Source organism: Anser anser (assembly GCF_964211835.1).
Source record: "Anser anser genome assembly, chromosome: 15".
In the NCBI taxonomy this organism is placed as follows: domain Eukaryota; kingdom Metazoa; phylum Chordata; class Aves; order Anseriformes; family Anatidae; genus Anser; species Anser anser.
In genome coordinates, this window is record NC_139736.1 from 1,059,176 (window position 1) to 1,071,753 (window position 12,578).

At 53.6% G+C, this 12,578-nt stretch overlaps 1 protein-coding gene across 2 annotated transcripts in view; it reads right to left on the reverse strand.

Moving 5' to 3' along the window:
- PRKCB (protein kinase C beta) overlaps positions 1–12,578 on the reverse strand; it is a 119,183-nt gene that overhangs the window by 27,651 nt on the left and 78,954 nt on the right. For both annotated transcript variants that reach the window (XM_083800114.1, XM_083800113.1), the window contains exons 9-11: positions 10,645–10,791; positions 4,807–4,980; positions 946–1,037 (exon numbers count right to left, since the gene is read on the reverse strand). In XM_083800114.1, coding sequence (XP_083656240.1) covers positions 946–1,037; positions 4,807–4,980; positions 10,645–10,791 — 413 coding nt within the window. The remainder of the gene's footprint in view (positions 1–945; positions 1,038–4,806; positions 4,981–10,644; positions 10,792–12,578) is intronic.

Consider the following 12,578-nt stretch of genomic DNA (forward strand, 5'->3'; position numbering starts at 1 on the left):
GATAATTAAAGGAGATAAATCAAAATGAAAACCTTTCAGATCCAATTGCACTAGAAGAAACACACTGGGCATACATGACCAAAGGATAAAGGCAGCCACAACATAAAAATACCAGACAAGCATCACACGAGAAGGACACAACCTACCCTCCGCTCCGTAACGGGCAGAGACGTGATCAGGTTGCTGTGGGCTAGCAGGGGGCTGTCACTTCTCGTTACACAAATTCTCATTAAGAGAGAGCTGGGATCTATGGCTGTTTGTTACTGTGTGCCGGCAATGCAGCTTGAAAAGTTATTTGTCATCTTGGTGAGGCAGAGGGGATAACATGCACTGCCACTGTTTTCTTTGAGGAATATTCTGGGTCTCGGAGGGCTGTGCCAGAGCTACAGAGTGCCCTGTGTGCCTGATGCTGGTTCAAACCCATCCGGGCTCCGTTCACTGTTTAAGTTATTTAATTAAGCATATGAAGGGTTTCACAAACACATCCTGCTCTGTCCAGATCACAGGGAGCAGGAGCCAAAAGCCACCAGTGAGCACCCCGGTTGGCAACCCCTGCAGAGCAGCCAAAGCCCAAACGTCCCTCGTACATCCCAGGGGCGTGCGCGGGCAGAACCGAGGTGTGGGGGCAGCGCTGCGGGCAGGAGCCCTCAGCTGCCTCCTACACCTGCGCCTCCCCCAAACCTCCCTGTCTGGTACGTGCATGGAGGTCAGTTATCTACCCACTGACAAGTGCAACGTACCCCAAAGAGGAGCCGGAGGCACCGGCGTCCTTAGCACCAAAGAATTGTTTTGCGTCTTCCCACTCCTGCTGTCCTTCCTTTCCCCTCTCTTTTTGCTCAGGACTTGCACCACAAAAGCCTGTGCCTTGGATTGTTTTTCCAGAGACTGACACAAATACATCAAATACCTACCCTGAAGGTATCAGACTAGGTCTGTTGAACTTACACAGCATGTGGCTCTTTAAACCTCCCAACCTGCTGGATCTGGTACATTAAGTCCCCACCATTCACGTATTCCATCACAAAATACAAGCGATCCTAAAGAAAAAAAGCAAACAATTAGCAGCAGAATTATTAGAGCAGGGAATTTGCAGAAGTCACAAATAATGGCCAAAGCAATTGACAGCTCTGGTCTGTATTTTTCATGGCAATACAGTTACCATTACTGCCCTCCCCAAGGGGTGCAGGTGGAGTTTGTGTTCATACGGAGCCCGTGAGACAGATGTGGTAATTCCTTTCCAGTGCTCTGGACTTGAACCTCATGCACTCCTGCAGATAGATCTGATAGCAAGTGGAAGAATTCCCACAACAGAGGTTTTTCATTCCCATTAACGAATTAGTTTTCATTCTTCACTGAACCCATTTTGCAGGGCATTTGATGAGCCAGCACCTAGCTGGTATTAAAGCATTCCCCTGCTTCCACACTGTGGCAGCCACATAGGCACACACCTGAGAAATTTCCAGGTAAGCTCTTAAAAGTCGTGGTTTTCTCTGCAGCCTGCTGTGCCAGTGGAAGCCAAGCCCACATGCCGGGGCACCCTGGGCTCACACTGTGCCCTGCCCCAAGCCCAAGGGGATCAGCAAGGCGAGAAACAAGACCCAAGTATTCCCACAAAGCTCAGAACCGTGGGTTAATAAACCAAAAGCAGCTGCGTCCGGCCATGCAGCATCCCGAGCAGAGCTCTAGCATGAGCCCTGCCAGTCCCAGGAGGCACGGGAGCCGTGGGCAGGCGGCAGCTCGATGCCAGGGACGCCTCTACCCTGGAGGAGCCATGCCCTTGAAATGCCACTTCCCTCTGATGTTTCACAGCTCTTTTTTTCAAATGGGAAATGTCTCCGAAGAAAATCACGCAGGACCGCCAAAACCACCAACCTAAACATGTCAGCTTCCCCCTGCCACAAGCACAGAGCTTTTCTGGGGGAGGGAAAAGCGACGTCTTCGGACCGCCTGAGCGCCTGCAGAAGTGGGGCACAGACGGCCGCCCAAATGGATCTTCCCTACTACCAGCAGGCATCTGTGCTCCAGCACGGGCGCACGTCAGCTGCGGATGGGAACAGCGAAGCGCTGTCACATCAGGCCTGAGTCACCCTTCCTACAACATCCAGCTCCCTACAACCTTCACAAACCTGCCCACGGGGCCCCAGTGTGCAGGAGCCCGCAGACAGCCCTAGGCAGCGAGGCTTGCCCCGGCCCCGAGCCCTCCTTGCAGACACCCCAAAGCAGAGACACAGAGGCTGAAGCGCTGGGAGAGCTCCAGGTTCGTGGCGTTACATAATAATCCTCATTCTTCACTTCATTTCCTCCTCAAAAAAGCCAGGTCCTGCTTTTAGGACACTGAGGACAAGGAGCCCAGAAGAAATGCAAATGCGAGCGTTCCCATAACCAGGGCTACGGAGTCGCTCGGGTAATGGGGGTAATCGGCTCCTCGGCCGGGCGCAGCACCTTGGCCCTGCACGGGGCACCCCGGCAGCTGCAGCCTTAACAATACTGAAGAACAGCACCCGAGGGGCAGTCGGGCTGTGTAAAACACGTGGCACTGATGGGATAGAAGAGGGGTTTCAGCTCACCAGAGGACCAGGAATGCCACACGTACCCCTCTGCACCTGCCCGCCGCTGCCAAGCCTCGCGGCGCAGCAGCCACGCAGGGGGTCACCTTCAGCAGCCACTGTCACACCGCTGTCTGCTGACGGGAACTGGAAGGCCAAGCAACACCGTGCTTGTTTGCAGCTGCTTCCTAAATATATCGATCAACTTCAGGGAGGAAGAATATTAAAAAGACGGTCTCTTGAAACAGCCAGCTGAGCTCTAAAAGCAGGATTCGAGCTTTCCTCATTTGGGTGGAGAAGAGAATGATGCTGCCTCAGGGAAAAAAAAAAAAAAATCACGAATGAAGCAGCCAGATGGCTGGCCAGCCCACAGGCTGGAACAGGGGGACGCAGACGGATCTGTCCTGCTCCTGCCGTGGGAGGAAGGACAGGGTCTCTCCAAGTCTGGAGCTCCCGAGCTCGCCGAGCAGCAGCAAGGTGCAGATACTGAGACAGCGCCCGCACGGAGCTGGCGGCACGGGGCCCCTTTCCGGAGCAGCCAGCACACGGCTCCTGGGGCTCCTTCCAACGCCGCCTTCTAACCAGCCATTTGGTTTGTCCACCTCCCGCCTGACTCCGCACCGTGAACAGGAGTCGGTGCCACCACCAAGTCCCCGTCCAGCCGGAATTTATTGTTCCCAGTGCCACTGCTGGGGCTGAGCCCCGGGGGAAGGGAGGGGAGGGGAGGGGAGGGGAGGGGAAGGGAAGGGAAGGGAAGGGAAGGGAAGGGAAGGGAAGGGAAGGGAAGGGAAGGGAAGGGAAGGGAAGGGAAGGGAAGGGAAGGGAAGGGAAGGGAAGGGAAGGGAAGGGAAGGGAAGGGAAGGGAAGGGAAGGGAAGGGAAGGGAAGGGAAGGGAAGGGAAGGGAAGGGAAGGGAAGGGAAGGGAAGGGAAGGGAAGGGAAGGGAAGGGAAGGGAAGGGAAGGGAAGGGAAGGGAAGGGAAGGGAAGGGAAGGGAAGGGAAGGGAAGGGCGGGTACATCAGCACCTCCCAGCAGCCCATGTGCAGACCCTGCACCTTTTTGGGCACAGCCCCAGGGCCCTGCAGTCTGGTCCCCAGGGGGCTACAGCTTCCCTCTCCTTCCAGGCCCACGCAGTTCTCTCATCGCTTATCTTCACTTCTTTAAAACACAGATTTCAGGCTTTTCTCTCCCCCAGCTGTCAGCTGAGCTAACAGCCCAGGCTGAGAAGGACGCTCTGGACTGTGCTCCCAGAAATCAAAGTGCTTTGTGCCAGCATTTGATAATACACCCTGCTATACATTTTGATTACATTACAAATACGATTACTATTAAGCTACTATAGGTCTGCCAGGAATAATCCCGCACTGACTCACTTCAGATGCCACAGAGATGCTGTGTGAAATAGGTTCTCCTGCCACATTTTGATTACTGTGCTGCAAAGCTGGTCCACACTCTTTAAATACACTGAATGTGTTTGGTAAATGAAATTTCTGGGATAATATTAAAATGTAATCCTCCTGGATAGCATTGTCGTCGTTCCAAAGGGCTGCACTGATTACCTCTCCCCGCTCCTGCTGACACATACCTGGACATTTTCATTTACAGGTTGCCCAACGGCTGCCCAGAGATTGCTTTAAAAGTCCCCCTTCCGCTTCCCCACTCCCCATCCCCGTTTCTGATTTGTACAAACTCAATAGCACACCCATTTCAAACTGAATTTCCTGCATTTTGTATTAGTTTTCACTGCCTACTCTGATTTTTGATCACAAGAATGAATTCAGAGATAAAGCACAGCACTTCGCTATTGAATCATAACTCCAGTCACAGGCAGGGGGCCTTCTGAAGGGCTGCAAAACCACATCAACGCAATCAAAAGTCGCCTAATGAAAAAATCTCGAGGGCGCAGATCTTCTCCGTTACAGCCTCCAGCCTAACGTGCACACACAAACACTTTGTTCATGAAGGCATTTCTGCAAGCAAATCGAGCAAGTTATAAGTTTGCTGAAAGCAATGGCACGTTTTAGAAAAGCTAAAATGCGTAAACAAGCAGTAGCCCAGGAAAGCACCAGCCCTGGGACACTGGCAGTGCTGGGAGTCTCAAAGAGGGTTTCTGCCCACTGGCTCACGAGCGAAGCCAAGAGAACGACACCTGGTTTGCAAAGCGCCAGGCTCCCAACGTGTCCGGTGCGGGGGTTCCCCGCCTGCCCTGGGCACGCAGAGCAGCACGGCCGAGGTTCCCCGGGCAGGGCGCTGGCACTCACCATCGTCTGAAAGCAGGAGTGAAGCTGGGTCAGGAACGGAGGCTTCCCGGAGAGAGCCAGCACTCGTTTCTCGACCATGGTGCACTCTACGTCATCGTCCTGGATAACAACATCCTTCTTGAGGATCTTAACGGCATAGAGCTCGTCGGTGCCCTTCCTCTCTGCCAGCATGACCTGCGCCGGGGACAGAACACGTGTGGGATGTTGGTAAACACACATCTGCCACGTTTCTGCTTAGTATTGTGCAGTTCTCGTTACAACCTTCAGAAGAGATTCAGGTGCCAAATGGTACAGAAAGCTACCAGTGATGTTTCCAGAAGTATTTGGGAGCTCTTGCTGTAACAGGTAACACATTTACGTCCTTATGGCCCAGGCCCCTTGGCGACCCGAGCCCAAGGTGCTTTGCCCACGACGCAGTTCCGGACCATTCACCATCTCACCACTTTTTTAATGGTAAAAACTTGCAGTGGAAAAGTTAGTACATAGCTAATAGTACACAAAACCCAGCAAGATTTTCTCTGCCTCGCACACACCCTCCCCAAAGCGCACGGTAAGCAAAATCTCATTACGTGCCAGCCCATCGCCCAGCCAAATCCCCCTCTCATGCAGAAGAATCCATTCAACCTCACTTTTTAAACCATTTTCACCCATTTGCAGATTTATTTACTGCAATAAATGGGATGCACTGTTTCTGCTGGTGCAAATTTCTCTCATTAATCACACCCGCCCCAGCGAGGATCCCCCCAGCCGTTCCACCACGCTCCATCAGCGTAAGCTGCTCCTCCTGCTGCCAGCAAAGCAAAGGGGGCTCGGGAGCGCGCTGCACCCCCGCTCCTCTCCCTCAGTCTCGCATCACGTTAGATTTGAGAGCTCAGTGGAAATGAATTGCTCTACATTTGGAAGATTCTTGTTGAAATCCTCCAGTCACATCAGGAACAGCAGTCAGGATGTTTTGAAAATAAATTACGAGAACTCGACATCAAACGGGTGGAACTGCAAGGAACTGAAAGGCGTTTCTAGAGCGGGTTTGCAGCGAGAGCGCCGGCAGGTCCCAGGCAGGGCTAAAGAGAGACGACCCGCGCCGTGCTGCCCCTACCACGGCCCCTGGCTGTCCCCACAGGGCAGCAGGAGCCGGGCACGGAGCTGCCCCGCGGCAGGGCCAGTGGCCACCCCCGGCCCCCCGGTCCCGTTGGGGCAGAGCAGGCGTGGGGACAGGACGGCGGCTGCCATCGCCAGGCAGCAAGGCAGGGGCCGCAGCAACGAGCCGCCAGGCTGAGGTCTCTGCTGCCCGCCCACTTGTTAGAGCAAAAATAACAGTCACATTTAGGGAGTACTTTTTAAAAGCATGTGGCTCTTTGGCTCATTTCATGCGCTTGGCTCTGGCTCTGTGACAGGCTGGCTGTCCTTGACACTCTGCTTGTCAGGATTAGCCGAGGAAGGCATCAGGGCTTCCGAGCGCCAAGTGCTTTGGAAAAGCCACTGACATTTACATTTTCATCAGCGGGGCACAGGATTGCAGCGAACACACGCCGTCCTCATCCATCGGCAGTGTTAAAAAGCAGACTGACAGCAGAGCAGCGACTTCAGTAACGGATTTATTTACTTGCTGATGTTTAAAGAAAGTTGAGATTCTGCAGCACGGGGCACAAGCACTAGAGCAATGCTGCTGTGCACAGGTGCTAAAATACGGGGCTGATTTTTTAAAGGCTGGGAGAGCCCACCTGTGCTCTGGCAGTTCAAAGTTGGTGGAAAAGAGAAGCAGCCACTACAAGGACAGGTTGAGAGAAAATGAAGACTTACGTGGAAGTCAGTGGATCACATGCAGTGTCACCACTGTGCGGACGTACCTTGCTACGCATAACCCTCTCAGAGAAAAAGCAAATAAAACAGGGAATCTCTGAACCTAGCATCTGTTACTGCCAGGGACGGACTGCTCCGGGGGGAACAGCAGGAGGAGTCCACTTGGGAAGCAGAGAAATCACAGCATGGAGCAGAGCTTGGAAAGCATCCTGGTGCTTTTCAAGATATTTTGCTTGGGGACTCTCAGGGGAGAGAGCGTTGTTGTTGGTAACAGAGTGTGTTTGGAGATGAACACACCAGGAAATTTCCCTGGAGGTACAAAAAGATCAAATGTAAAGATAAAATCAGCTGCTGAAGAATGGGGTTCGGTAGCAGTAAATAGTGCTGTGGGGACTGAACTCTGCCGACTGGAGGCCTGTAGGGGAGAAAATCCCAGGCAGAGCGGGGGGGTGACATCGAGTCGTCCCCACCGACCAGGGGACAGCTCCCAGCACCCAGAGCGCTCGGTCTCTGCAGCGGGGCGAGAGGCAGAGGTTTGCTGGTGCACTGAATTAATGCAAAAAACTGCTCCAGGGCTTACAGGGACTGTAAATGTTTCATGCGGTAGCTTTCCAATGACATAGCAGTCCTGAGCCACAGCTGAGCCAACCAGCCCTGCATTACTGACATGTAAAATGCAAAAGGGCTTCTCTGCAGCTGCCTACAAATCAGCGGTACTGCACACATCGCGGAGGGGCATTCGGTGGGCAAGGGCGAGTGCGCGCCTGGGTGTGTGCAAGGGGGATGCAGAAATCCACATTACTGTATCGCTCTTTCACGTCTGGGCTGGCAGAGCGAGCAGCTACAGAAGTTAAATCGAGACTAATGCTGTTCAGGATGTTGTAATCACTCTGAATTTGCATATGCAGATGGGATTGCAGGCTCTGCTTTACAGCCCATCACAAAAATACCTCCTGCACCCTGCCCGACAAGCATGAAGTCTGTGAGCATTAGCAGACAGCCTGCTCCCCGAGCAGCAGGCAGGGCAGCTCGCAGCCTGCGGGGCTGGGGCAAGCACCCCAGGCCCTGCCTGCAGCTGCTCCGCGGCACGGTGCCGGCACGGTGCAGGTTCGGCACCCACAGCCTGTCCTGGTGCACGAGGCTGAGCTCCGCGCCGAGCTCTGCGCTCTCGGTGCACCGGCAGGGCTGGCTCCAGCTCGCTGGCATCGCGGTTCCTATGGTGACTGCAGCATGGATACAGCTGAATTCTCAGGGGAAGGACAGCCAGTGATGAGCCGGCTTCAGCAACGTCTGCTAATGACAGCGAGGAAGATCTGTACCCTTTGCTTTGTATACACAAAAAGATTAGGACAAGTGAATTCGCCCAGAGCAGTTTGCTAACGCCTTGAACCGCGCTGCGCAGGACACGCGTGTTTGCGAGGAGGCGGCATGCAAGCACCATGCAGCAGGTGCCCAGGGCTGGAGCACCTCTCTGCAAGCCAGAGACTGGGCCCTGGCCGCTGCTCTGCCTGCGTGCACCAGGTGCCAGTCCTCTGACACATTCCACACCAGGATGGGGCAGGAGAGCACTTTACAGCGTGAAGATTTTCATGGGACACAAAAATTGTCAAATTGTCTCCCATTGCACTCTAATCCATAACAGCAGAGGCAAAAGTATCAGCCCTACTCAGAAAAACACCTTAAACCCCCCCAAAACGACTGACAGTTTGATAGCATAACAGATTGATTAGCTACAAAAATATGAGCAAGCCCCAGAATTTAACTTCTCTCTATTTATATTACAGCAAAGCAAACCCGGGGCGGGCTGTGCCAAGCGCTGTGTTCCTCCGTCGGGAACATCTCCCGTCCCCTTGCCAAGCCGGGGGGGGGACTGCCACCGCCTGCAGCTCCGGGGGCGCCTGCAGAGCCAGCCCAGCCCGGGCAGGGGGCAGCTGGGGGCAGCCCCAGAGCAGCCGGGGCAGGGACACCGAGGGCTGCCCCGCATCCTGCTGCTGAGCACCCCTATGGTAACTATGCAAGCCCGTGTGAGGTGTTCAATCCCGTGATTTTCTGGTCTTCCAGAGTGCAAAACCAGAGCTGAACCTCCATCCCCCAGACCTTGCTGCATGGCTCAGTGGGGACTTTCATCTGCCAGCTCACTCTCTGGAAAGTAAACTGCTTTTTTTTTTTTTTTTTTTTCTTTTTGGTGCACAAAAAGCTAATATTTAACTTGATTTATTCCTGTAATATACAGTATTTGTTTGGGAATGCTCCAGCGTAATAACTGGAGATACTCTGATGCTGAACGCAGAGAAAGCAAGGCCAACACATGGGTACTCCTCATCCTGCACAGCCACAGCAGAGGAGGAAGGAAAACACGCGGCAGCAAATCCGAGCTGCCGGTGCCACCAGGTTAACGAGCTGACGCCTGCGACGGGCTCACTGACACCCCGCTCACACTCGGGGAGCTCTCAGGGGCTGCGGGGACCCACGCAGCAGAGGCTGGGTGGCAGCAGCGCGCAGCAGAGCGCGGCGCCGGAGCACGCTGCAGTGCCCGCTCTGGCCGCGGGAGCGGAAACGCGGGGCAAGGCTCCTGGCGAGGCGCAGGCACACGTGAGGGTGAGGCTGCATCTCCCCGTACAAACCAATGTGCTGTTTTAATAAGCGCTAATTAGCATATTTATAACATTCTGTTCCAGGGAACAGTTTCTGTCACACATTCCCTTATATAAGCCATGATGCCGACTGAAGAGTTTGCTAATGTTTCTCAAATTAAAAGAAGGAAGAGGGGGGAAAAAACAACTACAGCTTCCAGATGCCAAGCAGCAGACTTTAAAAGAGATTGTTTGTTGGGAGGGAGGGAGGGAAGGTAAAAGCAGTAAGTGGTGTTCAGGGCTGGGATTTTGGCTCCGCTGGGATGAGGCAGGCACCCCCGCACCCCGCGTACCTCCGCGGCTGCCTCCAGCACCCGGCAGCTGCGGGAGGAGAGCTGAGCTGTGTGCTGCGCCTGCTGGGACCTGCAAGCAACTGAGCTGGTCCAGCGCCATCACCTGCACCGCTGAACAAGGCTGGAGCAGCACGGGCACTAGCACTGTGCTTGCTTGCTCACCCAGGTCGCCAGCGTGCAGCAGACGTGTAAAACAGAGCGACAGCAGCGTCGCCCGCAAGGGGCGACGGGGGTGCTCTGAATGCTGGGCACCACCATGAGCTGCCCCCGTCCTTCTGCTAAAGCTGTGCCAGTGCCTCTCTGAGCTCTCCACGGGCCCCTCCAGGGAGGCGGCAAGCTCCGGGCAGGGGCTGGGAGCTCCCAGAGCTCAGGTGCCAGCGGCAGGAGGCTGGGAGGGACGGGGTGCCAGCCGGGACGGGCAGGCTGGCCCCTGTGCGCGCTGCGGGTGTGTCGGCAGCGCTCCCCTCGTGTTTCTGTCCTGCCTCCGCCCCAGAGATCTGCCTGGAGGCAGAGCACTGTTCCCTGCAATTAAGGCAGTTCGCTAATCAGAGCAGCGTCAGGCCATCTGTCACAGCCGCGAACGCGGCGCTGGTGCACGCAGCCAGCCACCTTTCTCCTGGCCTGGGCTTTGAAGTCACAGCAGCAGTCCGGGGACTGGAATTTCTAATGGAAATCATGACAAAGTTGGCAACACCCCAAGAAAAATGAAGGCTCCGAGTCACATAATTACTAGAAGAATGAAATTCTGTTACCACTCATAACCAGCCTGGAAAGTTAATTAAAATGTTCATGTATATTTGTAATTATTAAAGGGGAAAAAAAAAAGCCCAAATAAAAGAGCTTTAAAGACACAGTACACACCCTGCTTCCCGAAGAGAGCGTCTCATTGTGGTGCTGGTCTAACCCGACACCTCAAGTCTTTGTCACTGTGACGCAGCAGGACCAGAGCCCCAAAGGCAGCCAACAACCGGACCCCAGTTACCAGACACGAGGCAGAGCAAGGGCAGAGCAGGGCTCCGGACTCCTGGGCTAGAGCAGCCACACGGCCACTGCTCAGAAATGTTACAAACATTTTAAATACAGAACGTGCAAATGCGTATGTCCTACCACACCTTTCCAAAGCTTCCTTTTCCCAGCACCATCAGGAAATTGAAATCTGAAAGTTTCATCCGATCTCTGCTCCCGTTGTTATCGAACTTAGAAATGGCATTTGTTGTCTTCTCATCTGCAGCCTTGGACCCTGTGCCAATCTTGGCTCTCTGCAGGGACAGAGATGGAGAAAAGAGAAAAATTACTGAAAACAACATGCAGAAATGTCATGATGAAAACAGAGAATGCTCCTGAAATCCCACGTTAATCAGCTCTTTGGTAGCTCAAAGCCACACCGAACTATGGAAGCCTCCCTAAGCGCCGTGGGTGCGGGTCAGACACAGCACGTGGCTCTGCCCGGCTCATCCCCAGCTCAGCTCCGTGAGAATCCAGGAGCCACGTCCCCGGGCACTCCAGCCGCCAGCTCCTCCTGCAGCTTACAGGATGCGTCCGTCCGTCCTCTGCTCACGGCCGGGGGAGCTTCTCCCACGTTGAACGTCCACCCACGGGACCTCCACAACACCCGCGGGTGGGTGCGGAGCTAGAGCGGGGGTCCCAGGACCACACCCGAGGTGCGGGTAGCATCGACCTCCTGGAGCGCTGGCAAGCGGCGGCTCTGGAGGGCATCCTTACGGACCGCTGCCATCAGACGGGAAAACTGCACCGCGGCCAGGAGCGTTCAGTGTCTTAAACCTTGAGCACTGCCTCAGAAATGCCAACCCATAACGTGCTCAAGGCCATCCAAGTATAAAACTGAGCCTTAAATGAGCTTTGCCTTCACAACGCTGACTTCTGTCTCTCACCTTATGAGAAAATGACAGGTAAATATAAATATATTGTTGTGAAATACAGGAATTGTTATCAAGCTCCAACTTTGTTACTATCTGATATCAAAGAGAATTGCACTCCTGTGCCAGTTCAGGCTGAACGTAGGAAGCTACAAATTCGTTTTGAAAAAAAAGCAGAATAGAAAGCACTTCTGCATCCCCAAGCAATCACACGAGCTGGTTCAATCACAATTGCTTATTAAGAAGCTCTCACAAAACCCCACATTTTTTAAACACAAAATCTCATCAGTTGCTTGGCACCTTCTCGTTGGTCCAGGGGCTATCTAATTTGCTGAACCACAATTGGTAAAAACTATCTCACAATTTATTCGGTTTTAATTTTTAGAAATATGCCACAGTGTAGGGCTTGCATTGAGCTCAGTCTAGCATGAAATTCCATTAACCCGATTCCAGCAGTTCAATTTGACTGCTGCTCGCAGCTCCTCCAGATAGGAGCCTCACAAGTAATCTCCAAGCCTTTGCAGCTGCTAATTGGTTATTGCAAGGTTCTCCTTGCTGTAAAATTCCCCATTCAAGGTCACCTGCAGCACCTACAAACATCTGAAAAACTGCTGCACTGAAAACTAAAGGTACAGTTTCAAGGATTTGCAAACATCATAATTGCTACTGCAGCTCTGAACAAGTGCCCCAGGGAAGAGGCTGAAATCATTCAACAGCCTGATACCTGCTACTGCTGCGAACGAAGCAACACACACAGGATGCTTGCCTTCAGATGGAAAACAACAATGACAACAACAAAACAAGAGTTTGTACATAGAAAAGGAAACAAAGTCACCTCTCTGAATGTATCATAGGATGTCTGGGGTTGGAAGGGACCTTAAGGATCATCTAGTTCCAACCCCCCTGCCATGGGCAGGGATGCCACCCTCTAAAAGTACAAAGTTTCTCCCTAGCTGCAATCTTTGGGCTGTTGCAACCTCCCCAGCACAAGGGGCTATCTGCCAGAGCATTTTAGTCAAGGTCAGTTCGTGTGCCCCAGGGCACTGCCCTGGGGGTCCTGCTGCCCACCCCACCACCTGGAGCTCCTGGCGTGCGCCATGCCAAGGGAGAAATGGCTGTACCTGACGTTTGGCACAGCGATCTCCGAAATCTTGCCCAAGTAAAACAAT